The 15,404-nt window shown below is 37.1% G+C and overlaps 1 protein-coding gene across 1 annotated transcript in view; it reads right to left on the minus strand.

The window, feature by feature from the left end:
* Window positions 1-8,588: 8,588 nt before the first annotated feature.
* The window catches only part of TAGAP (T cell activation RhoGTPase activating protein), a 122,575-nt gene continuing 115,759 nt past the window's right edge, over window positions 8,589-15,404 (minus strand). The window contains exons 9-14 of the mRNA XM_063441212.1: window positions 13,346-13,506; window positions 12,835-12,996; window positions 12,545-12,654; window positions 11,643-11,838; window positions 10,460-10,574; window positions 8,589-9,820 (exon numbers count right to left, since the gene is read on the minus strand). Of these exons, the coding sequence (XP_063297282.1) occupies window positions 8,610-9,820; window positions 10,460-10,574; window positions 11,643-11,838; window positions 12,545-12,654; window positions 12,835-12,996; window positions 13,346-13,506 (1,955 nt within the window). The 3' untranslated portion in view covers window positions 8,589-8,609. The remainder of the gene's footprint in view (window positions 9,821-10,459; window positions 10,575-11,642; window positions 11,839-12,544; window positions 12,655-12,834; window positions 12,997-13,345; window positions 13,507-15,404) is intronic.

Below are 15,404 nucleotides of genomic sequence, written 5' to 3' on the forward strand. Positions count from 1 at the left end.
GAATAAGGCTTACAACATGTAATGTAAGTGCTTCCTTCCTCTTGCAACACAACTGTCATCATCAACGTTACCTTTTTCAAAACCTAGGACTGAAAACAAATTTGGCGGGAGTTTGAAAAATAAGGCAGAATTTATGATGGAACATATTCAAAGTTAGGGTTATTTGCGAAAGGAAATTTCGCAGAATTCAAAATGAATTTTTACTTTTCAGACCAAAATAGTCAAGTTAGAAAATTCTCCAAATTAATCTATTCTTTTGCATTAATTTTGAATTCCTAACATTTCTTACTTTTTTAAATAACCATGTGAGTTTAGAATGGCAAATTCTGTGACATTAGCCATCAAGCAGACAATGCATGTATGTACTTTGGCACTAGCAAGGCAGCTGAACACACAAAGTCATCAAAGAAGTGATTTTCACAGGTTTCTCACAATGTTCTGTAAATGCAAGTGGTTACAGCAGTGATGTGAAAATTAGTTTGTTATTGGGATGAAGGTGAAAATTATGATGGTTCTTATTAGATGAAAAATAGTTTTGATTTATATTTTACGTTTGCATTCCAAGTGTTCAGTTGGCAATTAAAAAAAAAGGAATTGAGGGGGCGTGGCTTAGACACTGAACAGAGCACCCGATTACGGTGTTTTTTTTTACCCCAAACTTACCTGAGCTTGGGACTGGCACTTGAGAGCAACATGGGGAAGAAGGCAAAAAAGCTTAGAACCCATGTAGGAGAAGGCCTTGGCCCAAAATGGTGGCGCAGCCAGTTCTCCTCTATTTCTCCTCTGAGGAGCAAGCCCTCGATGCCCCTGATGACATACAACACACAGAGGGCCTAATCTCCCACAACAGGGAGAAGATCTGACAACCCTAGTTACCAAGGGAGACATCAAGGCACAAATTAACAACATCTGTGCCTTTTTCAATGCTGATTTTGATATAATACGGGAAGATATCTTCATTAAATATGTTTAGCAATTAGTCTGTGTAAATAAGATAAATTTTTCTTGTTCTAAATTACATTTTAGTTACATAAATTGTTATTAGTAAGTCACCTAAAATTTCTCATAATAGGCCCACCCATGCTCACACCCCCACTCACATCCCTAAAATTAAAGGAACACTATAGTCACCAAAACAACTTTAGCTTAATGAAGAAGTTTACATTTATTACCTTTATTACACAGTCAGTACAATTTAGAATGTATGTTCTGTTTCTATCCATGCAGCCTTAGCCACACATCCCCTGGCTGTGACTGACACATGAAAAAAAAATGTTTCCATTTTCAATTACATGTTAACTTTTTCTCCCGCTCTGTAAATGTAACTTTAATTACTTATATAACGGACACCTTCCGTTGACGGATGCTCCTAGCGCTTCCCGAGGACTCCAAGCACTGCAGCAGACACCACAACCACCGCAGACTCCACAACCGCCGTAGCTTAACTGGAGTCTCGCCGTCTTCCTTCCACCCTGTATGAACCTCCAGCATCCAGGACCGTGTGGGGAAGACCTCTCCTCCAAGGAGAGCGTAACAGGAGCAAGCTCTCAAAAGAGCTAAGTGATTAAAGCTCAAGGGAGTATGCAGCGTATAGCAATCCCCAGTGTAAATATAGCTGTCCCCTCCAATCACGAGACAAGACTACGTGTTGAGGGTCAAGGAGAACTCAGGTTTAATGGCACACACTCTGCTTTTATGCAATTCTCCCCTGCAAGGGAGACGCCCACAGACAATTATACATTAACCAATCACACAATGGTTACATCCCACACATCTCCTCCCCTTAGCCTGAGAGGTAACCCAATTATCCGTACAGTTTAAAACATACTTTTTACCCAACTTTGATAACTCTAAAGCTATACATCCAATATTAATAAAAGTTACCATATTATCAATCAGCACATTCCAAATACAAACATACCCAAAAATCATTCGCATCCGTTCAGACGTTCGGGAGATAGTTATAAGTCACTTTTGACCGACCGCAAGCACATTTTCATGCCCAAAACAGTTCCATGGATTTGGGCTGTGTGAAAATGACTAAGTCCCATTCGAACGAGCGTTCGAATCTTCGAACGGGACTTAGTCTCCAGCCGCGGTGTCGAAGTAACGTAGAAGGTACGGGCCAGCGGTTTCATGCAATTGGGTAGCCGAAAACAGTTCCATAGATTTGGCTGCACACACCGCTGACCGCGTTCGAATAAGTTAGAATGGCGGCCACTTTGACGACTTCGGCACTTCGACGACTTCGGCACTTCGACTGCATCCGAAGTGCCAGTTTAAAAGTTGCAACACTGCTCCAAAGTAATTAAAGGGCCAGGAACAGCATTATAAAAATCCATTATGCCAAAATACAGTTCTTAAAGGGCAATACATCCCAGGGCCAAAGTCGCAGGGCAGGAGGCTAGCAATCAGTCCTCTCCAATGCCCAGTGGCAAATGGCAGTTTGTCACAACTTACAATAGGCTCCTGCATGGTCAAGCCAGCTGTTAATAGTGCAGGAGATAAATAATTCTAAAGTAAACCTACTGTGCAATAAAGGAAGTTTAAACATTAGATCTCTGTTCATAGGAAGTGTTTAGGAAGACTATGCAAGTTACATGCAGGGATGTATGACTAGGGTTTCATAAACAAAATGATTCAACTCTTAAATTGCAGAGAATGGAGCAGTGAGACTGCAGGGGCATGTACACCATCTGTACACCAACTGCTTCATTAAGGTAAAGTTGTTTTGGTGACTATAGTGTCCATATGAACTGTCCCTCTTTGAGTGTCTATTTAACATATATTAGGAGGTATTTGTTGTTATGTGGCTAGTAGTCTCTTTCCTGTTAAAAATTAAACCTAAAGATATATTCTGCAAATTTTTGCATATGAAGAAAATTGTTTTTTTTTAACCTTAAGTTGTAATATACATATCAGTAGGACACCTACTTTTACATAGTCAATGCAAGCTCTCATATTTAAGGCAAGAAGTGTATAAATAGAAGTATATAAGAATACTTGTATATACGGTATGTGCTTTGTATTGATTCTAAATGTATTAATAAAGTAATTCCTAATTGTAAATGCCAAACAAAACTCAATGTATGTTTTGCAAATACATTTTTATATAGTGATAAATATTTAAAAAAACAGAGATGTGAATGCTTCCTCATACTGGACAGATTGTACTTGTTAAAGGAAAGGAAAACCCACAGTGATGGCAAAATATGACCGTTGCTAGACAGCAGAATGCTTATCACAGATATTTTACCGGCTTCTATGTAATAGCAGACACTACAAAATACTTGTGAATTGCATATACATTCTGATCAACCAGTCCTATAAGTACTAGAAGTGAACAAAGCTGAATGAACAGAACCAGTGCTCTTCTCTGTCAGCTGTTACCAACTCGTAGCTTTTGTCTATTATTATTTTATTATTTATATAGCGCAAGCAAGTTCCATAGCGCTGTACAATGGGTGGACTAACAGACAGGTAATTGTAACCAGACAAGTTGAACGGCCAGGAACAGAGGGATTGAGGGCTCTGCTCAATTAACTTACATGCTAGAGGGAGTGGGGTAAAGTGACACAAAAGGTAAGGGTAGGGTATCAAAGTAGGTTGTTAGGATAGTTTTCACTGAGGGCTTAGTAGGTTATATTTGACAGTTGCAGGAAAGGAGTCAAGGTGTGTGGATGAAAATCTGTTAACAGTTTAATTGATACGCTTACTGAAGAAGTAGGTTTTCAATTATTTTTTGAAGAAATTTAGACTGGATGAAAGTCTAACGCAGAAGGGAAGGGAGTTCCATAGAAAAGGTGCAGCCCGGGCAAGCATAAGAGGTGGGAGTATGGACAGATGATAGACGTAGGTCTTCGGCAGAGCGCCTCTTTTGCAGTTCCACAGTTGCTTGCATTACCCCGTGCCCACCCAGTACTCTTCCCCACTTAGTAAGTAATAGTTGCATATAAATGAAGAACAAACATGTAGTAAAAGAATGGCATTTGTGGTCATCCTGGATGACACAAAGCTGCTGCCACTGACTCTCTATGGCTCCCCCATACCATAAGAAAGTCTAAATACAAACTGAATACCACCTCATGCAATGTATGGTCGACATCATTGTGGCGGACCGCCTGGTACCCCGACTGGGTACCTCCACCAAACACGTTCCCTAGTTATCGCCGGGACACTAGCAGCACTTCAGGTCCTAGCCGCGGCACCTTGGCTGGGGTCTCGCTGTCACTTCCCATCCTCGAACAGGGTCCTGGATCCAGCTTCTAATGATTAAAGCTCTCCTGCAGAGAGTATAGCTGTTTAGCTGGTACACCCAAACACTAGTCCAGACTGAGTGAAGGACGAAAAGGAACTGGTTTATTATGGCCAAGTTGCCTGCTTTTATACACAGCCCCCAGCATGGGATCTTCATTCAATGCAAAATAAGCCACTCCCATAAATCTCTGTGCCTGGGACATAATTGTGTTAAAGACCTGTAGGCTAATTATCTCCCAGGAACAGAGAGGCAAGTTCTGGTCAACTTTCAGGAGCTCCTGCGTCCGAAATATAGGGTGCACCGGCTGGCTCTTAGATAGCGTTTGTGCCCCCTTAGTCTCAGGCTCCTTCCCTCCAAAAAGTGCTCTCCTGGCGGTTTGTTCAAAATACCGGACCAAGTTGTCCGGGAACTGCACGGTCACCTCATACCGAAAACAGTTCCATAACGTTCGCGGCTAAGTCCCGCTGAGGTGACCAGGGACCTACGAAGTCCTCATGCCGAATTTAGTTCCATAACGAGTACTGCTGAGGACAATTTGTGGCCGCCATTGAGCTAGTGTTCAGTTCCATTCGAATGAAGGGAAAGTGCTGAACCAGGAGCACCCCTGGAATGCTGCTAATGGTGGCTGGGCAGGGTTAGCTCCCGAACAGGGTCTTTGGATACGGCCCATAGTCCTTGGGCAGGAGGCTAGCCAGCAGGCTTCTCCAGGAGCTCATGGCATAGGCATGTTTGCCACAATCATTTATTAGGGTCACACAAACGCCCTACAAAAACAAAACTAAAGTAAGAAAACCAATAAATCAGTGGGACCTAATCATTCCTATCCTTTGCAAAGTTTTCAGTATGACCAACTTCTATGGCTGGGCAAATGGGAGATCTTGAGATATTGTAGAAGTACAGCTACCATGATTCTTTGACACCCTCTAGAATGGACATGCTGTTCTATCACATCTGGGATCTATTGTTTGACATTCCTTGCACTAAACCATTTACCTAAGTATTAGAACATTTTGGTTAGGCCTCTCTTGAGAGAACAAAAACGTATGTAAAACATAGATTTTTGTTATTTTATTTTAACAAATTACAATGAAAAATAACCGCTTTTGCTAATGCAAATTTGAAAATCACCTGTAATGCTCTAACTCAGCTCATTACAATTTGCAAAGAAGCAAATAAATACTTATTCAGCACCAAATATTTACTTAGGTGCATCTAAACTGTCACGGTGGAGGCAGATCCCTTCACTTAATAATTTGGTGTTGAGGGAGCTTGATAGATTATTAATGCTGAGAAGCTAGGCATTCCCCAGCATGGTGTTTTTGTTTGAAGATAGAGCCATTAGGCAGAGTAGACACCTGCCTTCAGGTGCATGTCCTATAGGAGGTGTCTGTTTTCAGCATTTACAATGTGCTATTTTGGAGCTTAAGTTGGCTTGTGGGAAGAAATAATTACCAGGAACCTTGGACAGTGTCCTCCAGCGCTGTTCATAAATAACACCCTTCAATTACCACCATGAGATATATAAAGAGATCATTTTATTATAAACATGTACAAAGCTCATCCCTGGTATGTCTGTGCATAATGAGAAACACATCCATAAAACCAAAACTGTCAAAAGTAGCATTTGCAATATATATATATTAATCTGTATCTGGTTTGTGCCTCATTAACAACTGGACTTTCATCTCCAGGCCCATGAAGCCCCTAATCCAACACTGGCAATATGATTATTAGCATATTAGAATATTTTGAGATAAACTGTCCAGAATAATTGCTGTACACAATACCATAATGGTTTCCTGTATAAAGTATAACAGCGGTACCCTTTAAAATGTGCCGACCTTGTGTTGGAAATGGAAAAAAATTAAAGCTTTTTCACAGAAAAGCTGCCATAGTCTTTTTCATAGAAAATATGCAAAATTTTGTTAGATTTCATAGCAGTGACACAAAAGACACTAGCTTGTGATAAACACAAGTTCCTGTTGAAAAGGCAAGCAAACCACAGCACACAAAGTCTGTCATACTGCGTACCATCTTTACTCGCACATAAATAAAATAACTATGGGCTGTTTGACTGTCTCCTTTCATAGTCAAGTTAACCCCATGAGTGTCCAGAATCAGTTGGATGATTGGATAAGACGCTTTGTGAGATTAGTCCTGAATGTTTAATTCCACATTGGGGCTTCACCTTGACTATAATGCCTGAATCCCATGCAAAGTATAAGAGTTCAGATATACCTGATGTAATTCATTGAAATACATAAATACTTAGCACTGCTGGCTGTGCTGGTTGGCAGCATGCTCTGTTTTTTTTTTTTTTTTTTTACAAGTTCCCACTTTATATGGAAGAGCACCTATCTTAGTATACTTATTTATATTTAAAGTGTGCAAAGGACCTCAGATCCTCTAGCTGCCGCTAGTCCAATGTATGCATAAATCAATACAAACATCCTGCGTTGCTTGATCTGTAATTGATCAATAAGTACTGGGGATTGCTTCTTGCTAATTAAGTGCATTTAGATATTTTATATACTGGCTTTAGCAATGGGCAGATTACTTTATCCTGGGGGTCTATTTAAATACATAAATAGAATATTAGGGGTGAATAAAATATTTAAAAAATAAGATAAAATAATAAAAATTATTCTTATTATCATATCTACATAACCAGTACAGCTAAATAAAAACACTCAGCACAGATCTTTCTCACACAGTTTTCTAAACAGGCAATGACCCTCTCAGCCGATCACTGGTGCCCACTCCAAGACTTCCTCATTAAGCTTCAGATTTAGCCAGAAGATGGGGAATGACCTGATGCTGCCACATTCACAATTTTGGGGTTAAACCGTTTGTAAATACTTAAACCCTTTAAGATGGTACCCAGAGTGGTCCTTTCAAATAGCTTTTAATTTTAATACCGGGTTGTATGTTATATATTACCAATTTGGAAGCCAATAGACTGTCATAAATACTACAGTTCTTGGACAGATTTATAGTTCTGAATAATCTTTTGCTTAGATGCTTTATTAGAATTATTTGAATCCAAATTGTGAAACAATCACCATATTTTTCACATGTGAATTTCACTGAATTTATAGACACAGGATCTTTTAATGCAATAAAATCAACAGACAACATTTATTTCATAAACGAAAGTGCTTTATTTGTAGTGAAAACTTATCAAAATGTCTTAATACATTTGATTAAAATTACATTCCATTCTATCAAAAGGTAGTAAATGGGTATAAGGTAACAAACTAGCCCTCTACGGCCACTTTCATTGCTGTATATACTAATTTATATCACTATAACATTATTGTGGCTGCCATGACACATTTATAACACAAACACATACTGTACAATGTATCTACTAGTAACTTAAAGGATGTCTCAAATTAAACACATATTAACTTGTATTAAAGTGACACTCTAATGCCAAAATAAAATTTAAACAAATAAATAAATCACTATTTAGCAGACAGTCCTCCAATGAAAACATGCATGTATATAATTATGCTTTCTTTCATTAGAGGTATATTTAAAAACAATCAACTCATCTCTTTACCATTGGCAATCCCTCCCCTTCTAACCCAGTCCGGACTTCCTGTGGCTCTCCAATTACAGACCTAATGAAAAGTCTTTGCAAGACAGTACTCTGAGAAATTGTCTGCCTCTTAAGCTACGCTCCACTGAGCTAACCAAACCAGGAAGTAACAGGACCGTTTGTGTGACTAACAGCTAAGGGATGCACTTTTTGTAAAATGAAAATAAGAGGACACACTCTTTGCACATGAAACACGTCAGCAAGCTGCAGTGCCTTAGGGTCTGGAGTGTCCCTTTAAATTGTTCCATTCTGTAAAAAAAATGTTAGCTGCTCCAAGTTTCTTTTTTTCCCTGCAGGAAAGCCTTTATAGCAAGTGGGATACAATAACATGTCTGCAACCTATAGCAAATCACAGGATAGTGACTTTATTTACATGCATTTAGTAATTTGATACAAAGAGAGAGTAGTAGGATTTGCATCTATTGAATTTACCATGTCAGAGGAGATGGTAGCAGCAAGTGGGTTTATTCATGGTTAACATTACATGAATTATCAGTTAACATCAGTTACAAATGGTTCTGAAAAAAAACTGCTTCCCCTGAGACATCTAGTCTGATTTATCAAACACAATCTTATTTTCTAATACTGCAGATATTTAATTTGATAAATGATTCGCTGCAAAATATCAAAACAACCCAAAACACTACAACTTTTTACAATATGTATAGGATTTATTTACACTACTTTCATTTTATTTACATATAAGCATTGAATACTCTTATAGTCTTATGACAACGAACTATCTATTCATACGTAGGATTCCTTGGCATATTGCAACTGATCATATATCTCAAATACCGGCTGGCTACATCTCCGACTTAAGCAGTCATGTTTGTTAGGTTGAGATGATTCTGACAAAGTCCTTACAGCGATGGTTTTCTCCACATCATTTTTAAAAGGAGCATCCCCTGTTTGTACCTCCTTTATTGAGTTTGACCCAATGTGATCTGTGCTGTCTTTGTGGGAACTTTCATTTTCATGTTCACTTAGCAAATCCTTACTTGAAACACTTGATCTCATGGTGTGGACTGTCATGCTCTCAAATGAGCAAGAATTTTTATTGACAGCTTCCTCATAAGATGGAGGGTTACCAGGGTTTCTTTGGTCTACAATTCTGAACACTTCATCCACTGACATTTTGCGAGCAGATGCAGTCCTTCTCAGCCTTACAACGGGTGGTTGCTGAAACTGTTTGTCCCGTGGACTGTCAGGTTGTCTCTTATTCCTCAAGCTTAGTGTCAGAGCATTTCTATGTAAACCGGTATTTTGTCCTTCAGGTCCCCAACTCTGTGTCTTGGACAGACATTTTTTATGGTTTACATATGAGAAAGAGTTTGAATGTTTTCTTATTTCTCTGGCTGGTCGCATTGCATCAATTTTGTCTTTACACTTAGTAGAAAAAGACTGGTGCTTCAACTTGCTAGTTTTCTCAGGACTTGAAGGGGAAACAAGCGGTGAGCTTGTAAAAACAGAACAGTCTAGGTATGAATTGTCCAGAGGGTATGTAGAAGTTACATTTGGCAATAAATCATCCAAACATTCTAAATGAGCACTCGTATTAATGGAGAGTCCTTTAGGAATTTTTTTCTTGTATAAAGCTCTAGAACAACATTCCTCTGAACCTTGCTTGGACAGTTCTCCATCGCTTGGATATGTTCCTCTTTTGCGAACTGTAACATCATCATGGCTTCTTGTTAGTTTAGCTCCTGGCAAAACTTTGGCACCTTGAGAAGGAAAAATGTATGGCTCTGAACACCTCCTGTCTATGCTAGTATCTAGATTTTTCAACCTAGTTACAGATGATGGCGAAAGCTCAAGATCTTGATCCACTGAGCTCTGTAGATCCTCACTCCCAAACGTGTTGTGCCAACAAAGCCTTCTTCTGAATGGACTGGCAAGACCTTCATGATCTTGATCGGTACTGTCGTAGGCCGAGTCATTTTGATGAGAAGAAATTTCTGAAAAAAAAGGTATGTCATATAATTTAATCGCAAGAACACAGATACACACAAAGCAGTGATAATTGTATTAGTAATATCATCGTATTGGGTGAGTTATTGTATATAATCAAAAGAAACATACAAGTCACTAATACTATATGCATTTCATTGACACATAAAATGTTCTATAGTTCGTAGATTGTAAATGCTGCTTCTCACACAGCTGAAATAAACACTTTGCTGATCAAACATGGCCGAATTTACTAGTGGGTTAGCTCCTCTTATTATTGCAGAAAGAATAGGAACTAGAACTCTGAAATTGGTACAAATAGATACAATCCTTCTCTACCATGCAGTATTTGCAACTAGCTTTACAACTCTCAAAGTAGATGTGTGGAAATGTAGTGTTACCATGTATAAGGAAAAGAAAATGACGGTAAGTATGAATCAATTTTCCTTCTTATTGTTAAGAGGATGAATACACTATTTGTTGATATTTTAAAACATGCACCTACTATTGTTTATAAAACAGATGGGGAGCCATTAGCTACAAAGACTGTTTGTCGTGATAAAACCTGTTGTTAGTTACAAAGACTGTCGTTTGTCTTTTTGAAACCTGTTCCATTATTTGACAGGTGCGCAATGAATAATACATACCTGCAATGTCAATGTTTTCCAGTGAATCCTCTTCTGAAGCACTGAGCAGCTGAGACACATTGTCACCAAACATTTCAAAACAACGGTCTATTAAAAACTCAACCAGGGAAATAACCTGTGAAAAGAAAGGAACACACGATTGAAATACAGGAAAAACTGGTAAATACCCTTTTACTGGTGAATTTGAATTATGACATGATATAAATTTAATATTATGCTACAGGTGTAGAACAGGTTTGCTGTTAGTGGTGTACATATTCACCACTAACACTTTTACAGGTTAATCACTTCAGTGAGAATAGCTGGGAATTCCAAGTGATGTTTTAAATTTACGGCTTAAATAGCCAACCTCAATGCAGAATTGACTTGAACGTTTTTTTGGGGGTTTTTTTCTGATTCAGCTATTTTAGCCTAAATGCATGAATTTTCAACAATTCTGAGTTTAGGAAATAACTTTTTTTGCATTTAAAGGTTTATTTTAGGTGCAACTAAAGTGTACTTGACTCCATTTTGACTTGAAGGGCACAGTTAATTTATTGTTTAATTACCTGATTCTACACATGTTAAAGAGTACTTCCAACATACTACACATTAAAACTAAGCAACACAGATCATATAGAATTTAATGAGGTGGGGTCCAAGTGCTCAGAGAGCCCACTGAGATTAGCACCTACATTGGGCATTTGTAAAAGGTTGCAAATAACTGGGGTGATTACAATGTTATGAATAACTGGGGTAAGTGAATTATCTCTCCCTTAGCATATTAAAGCAAATTCAAGTTCCTCTGCCCTACTACATGGACATCAGTGTCAGATTAACAAGGTTATTTACTAAAGGGAGAATTGTTGGGAATTTCAAGTGAAATCAGTTGAATTCCAAATTTTAGACCAAATTAGCTACAATATAATATTTCCAGTTCGGTTATTTTAACCTTAAATTTGAAATTCACTTTAAATTCACTTTGTATTCTTGTCAATCCTCCCTCTAGTAAATAACCCTGAAAGTATTCTCTGGGATTAAGGTTTCCTTGAAAAACATCTAGGTAGCTTTTTAAATGAGTTTATCATAATGTCCAAGAGAAAATATGGAGATAGGATACTAATATCAGTGATTTTGGAGTCTGCAAGGTTTACATATTCAATAATACATGAATTAATATGACATACGTTGTAGTAAAAATTACCTTTTCATTGAGCCGTTTCTGAGTTTCCAGGGGGAGACTTTTGTCGTTATTTGGGATAAGCATATTTGGGCCAATGCAGACGGCTAGATTGTTTGAATCCATCTTATTTACATCTGAAGCCTTGCTGATGTGATGAAGAACGCAGATCAAATGTTGTAATAAAATGAAGTTTGGTCTTGGGAGTTTATCTGCAACACTAAGCCAAAACACATAGAAATGTTTAGAGCTTGCACAATCTCAGTTTCAACCATTATGAAAACTCCACCATGAAGAAGTTTTCCTTTTGAAAGAGGAACTGTCCATAAACATTTTGACAAAAAACTCCCTCCCATTCATAAATGAGAAAGTAGCAGAACCAGTATTTATTAACCAGGGAAATAACCTCCCTAGCCATTCATGTCAACAGTTAGAATCTGGTTAATTCCCAAGTGTAACAGACTAGCAGGTAGCCTGAGGTTCACCACAAGGTTATTTCACAGGGAAGAGTGCGGGTGGGGGTGGGGGGCTTGCTTTTGCAACTTTTATGGGGAAACAATTCTACTATTTGTCCCCTGTACAATAACCTTCAGTAAATCTCATATACATGTCAATATATATATTATACCACATACGATTCGGAAATGTAATTGTTATAACGATGTATCTTTTTATAAAGTATGTTAAGAATGTTTGACAAAATACCTAGATCATTATGTTGGACTAGTATATATATCAAATCGGAATATAATAAACCAATGTAATTAACCAATTAAGAAATGTAAGACTAAGTAAAGAAGACTAAGTAAAGGACATTTTACACTCTTATCAGGTGCCCAAACAAAGAACATTTTGAAGCAACATTTTTGACAGAAGCCACAAAAGCCATCAGTTCTTTATATCATATTGAGTAATACATTACTCACCATTTCATTGCTTCAATTTTTTCACTCAAACTCGTCTTTTCAAGGGCAGCCATCCACTCATCATAAAGATCGGAGGACAGCAGTTGGTGTGGAATACCTCTAAGAAAATCCTGCAATTCAAAGAATATTTTAGATTTAGAGATTAGTTTTAGACTACGAATTGTCAGCTATGCAATGCGATTTGATTTATCAATGCAATCTATATTACAATACAAAATTGTTAAACAATGCCATAATAATATATTATAATCTATTATATTTAAGGCAAGCTAAAAGGACAATTGTTTTACCTTAAGAACCACTGCCAGTAAGTGCACAGATTTGTATTTTAAATCCAATGTCTTTCCATAGTTTAGCTCTTCTTTTAACTCTTTGCGGGCCTTCTCGTTGGCAGCCTTACGAAAAATGCCCTCAGCCAATGGGCCCTCTACCCGTAGAATCTTTAAGATGTCCTGCGGGAACAAAGAAAATTACATTCATGTAGCAGTAGAAAAATTTTACACATTAGCAACCATCACATGGTTCCGCTCCGCTAAGAATTGCTATTTCATATACTCTTGTTTTGCAGACTGCTAAAAAAAACATTGCATGCACTCAGTTTTACTGAGACTAGAGATTAGGACACCGAGTTCCAGGGGCAGATTTCAGTCATTGCCTGCTACATATATGGGAATTTAATAAGTGCTTTCCGTTTTATTGAGTTCTGAAAAGGAATTACGGACCAAAAGCTTTGAAAGCTGCGTGTTTGACTATCCATAATGTGCATGTTCTATTTCTAAAAGTAATAAATATTTGACTTACCAATATTGGCTTAGGAAGCGTATCATCTTCACACACGATAGATAGCGGCTGATCAAATAAAGTGGTGTTTAATTCCGAAGGACTCGAAGACTCTGACAGAGTAGAACTGCGTCGGAATGTGAAGGGCCAAGAGATCACAGCCTTTCTCTTCTTAGTGTTCTCTAAAATACATTTTACATTTAAAAAAAAATAGTTAATATAACTTAAAATACAAATAAATAAAATACCGCACTCATTAATATTGTTTCAAAAATGAAAAAGGTAGAAGTAATATAGTTATACCAAATTTAATATATATACAATCCAAGATTGATATCTATTCATACAAAAAAATATATAGGATGATCTCAACCAAAATTTGAAAATTCATCTGTATACTGCTCCAACCATTATACAAAACAATGTGTACTAGTAGTCAGTCCTGCGAAATGTATTAAATAGGAGATTGCTAATCCAGAATATATCTCAAAATACATATATACACAATCACAACTCTAATAAAGGACAGACTGTCCAGTCAATCCTGTGAAATATATATGGTTAAAGTAACAAGTGCAAAACCTGCCTCTAAATTCATGTATGTACACATTTGAGAGTCATTCAACAAATCCGATCTCTGTATAGACATCAACCACTAAGTAAATATAGAAGTAGTGTCAGTGGTAATATATATAAACGAGCAAACAGATAAATATACTGTTCAAGCATAAAGGTCAATCCTAAATCAATGCCATGGATCAGAAACTTGTATCACAACATATAGATCTGTATATAGTTCTGTAACATCACAAAGTCCTGGTGGATCCAAATCCTTGCAAGGATAGAAAAAGGAAAAAGATGAAAAATAGAAAAAATGTTACCCATTTAGCGGTGAGATCCACCCATAAGAATACTATACGTGTATATAGTGACTTTTGCACAGGACTCTTTTTTTCTTATTATTTTTTCTTATTATATTTTTTGCTTTTTTTCTTTTTTTCATACAATTAATTTTTCTATGTGGTGGTTTTTCCCATACATTTTTTCTATTTTTCATCTTTTTCCTTTTTCTATCCTTGCAAGGATTTGGATCCACCAGGACTTTGTGATGTTACAGAACTATATACAGATCTATATGTTGTGATACAAGTTTCTGATCCATGGCATTGATTTAGGATTGACCTTTATGCTTGAACAGTATATTTATCTGTTTGCTCGTTTATATATATTACCACTGACACTACTTCTATATTTACTTAGTGGTTGATGTCTATACAGAGATCGGATTTGTTGAATGACTCTCAAATGTGTACATACATGAATTTAGAGGCAGGTTTTGCACTTGTTACTTTAACCATATATATTTCACAGGATTGACTGGACAGTCTGTCCTTTATTAGAGTTGTGATTGTGTATATATGTATTTTGAGATATATTCTGGATTAGCAATCTCCTATTTAATACATTTCGCAGGACTGACTACTAGTACACATTGTTTTGTATAATGGTTGGAGCAGTATACAGATGAATTTTCAAATTTTGGTTGAGATCATCCTATATATTTTTTTGTATGAATAGATATCAATCTTGGATTGTATATATATTAAATTTGGTATAACTATATTACTTCTACCTTTTTCATTTTTGAAACAATATTAATGAGTGCGGTATTTTATTTATTTGTATTTTGATTTTCACTAATTTGGAGGTTATAGTAGAGGGATACCTCTTAAATACCAGCACCACCGAGTAATTGAGTGCAAACACTACCTAATATGTTGTATAGTTAATATAACTTAAGTAAGTGACAAACCGCAGCAAATCTAGATTGAAATAAAAAGAGTGAATGTATCATGCGGGGGAAACCCCACGCTCTCTCTTTTTTTCCACTAACACTTGCAATACACTGTACAGTCACTGTGGGCACCACAAACACCTCTGGAAGGAAAAGATTTTTTTTAAACTAAACATTAGCCCCCTTTATTAATGTATTGCTACCAACAAGCATGATGATGTAATAAAGGAATATATTATAGGTCATATAGTGGGTGGTGTAGGTAGCAGTAAAAGATCACTCTGT

Source organism: Pelobates fuscus, chromosome 2 (assembly GCF_036172605.1).
Source record: "Pelobates fuscus isolate aPelFus1 chromosome 2, aPelFus1.pri, whole genome shotgun sequence".
Lineage (NCBI taxonomy): Eukaryota > Metazoa > Chordata > Amphibia > Anura > Pelobatidae > Pelobates > Pelobates fuscus.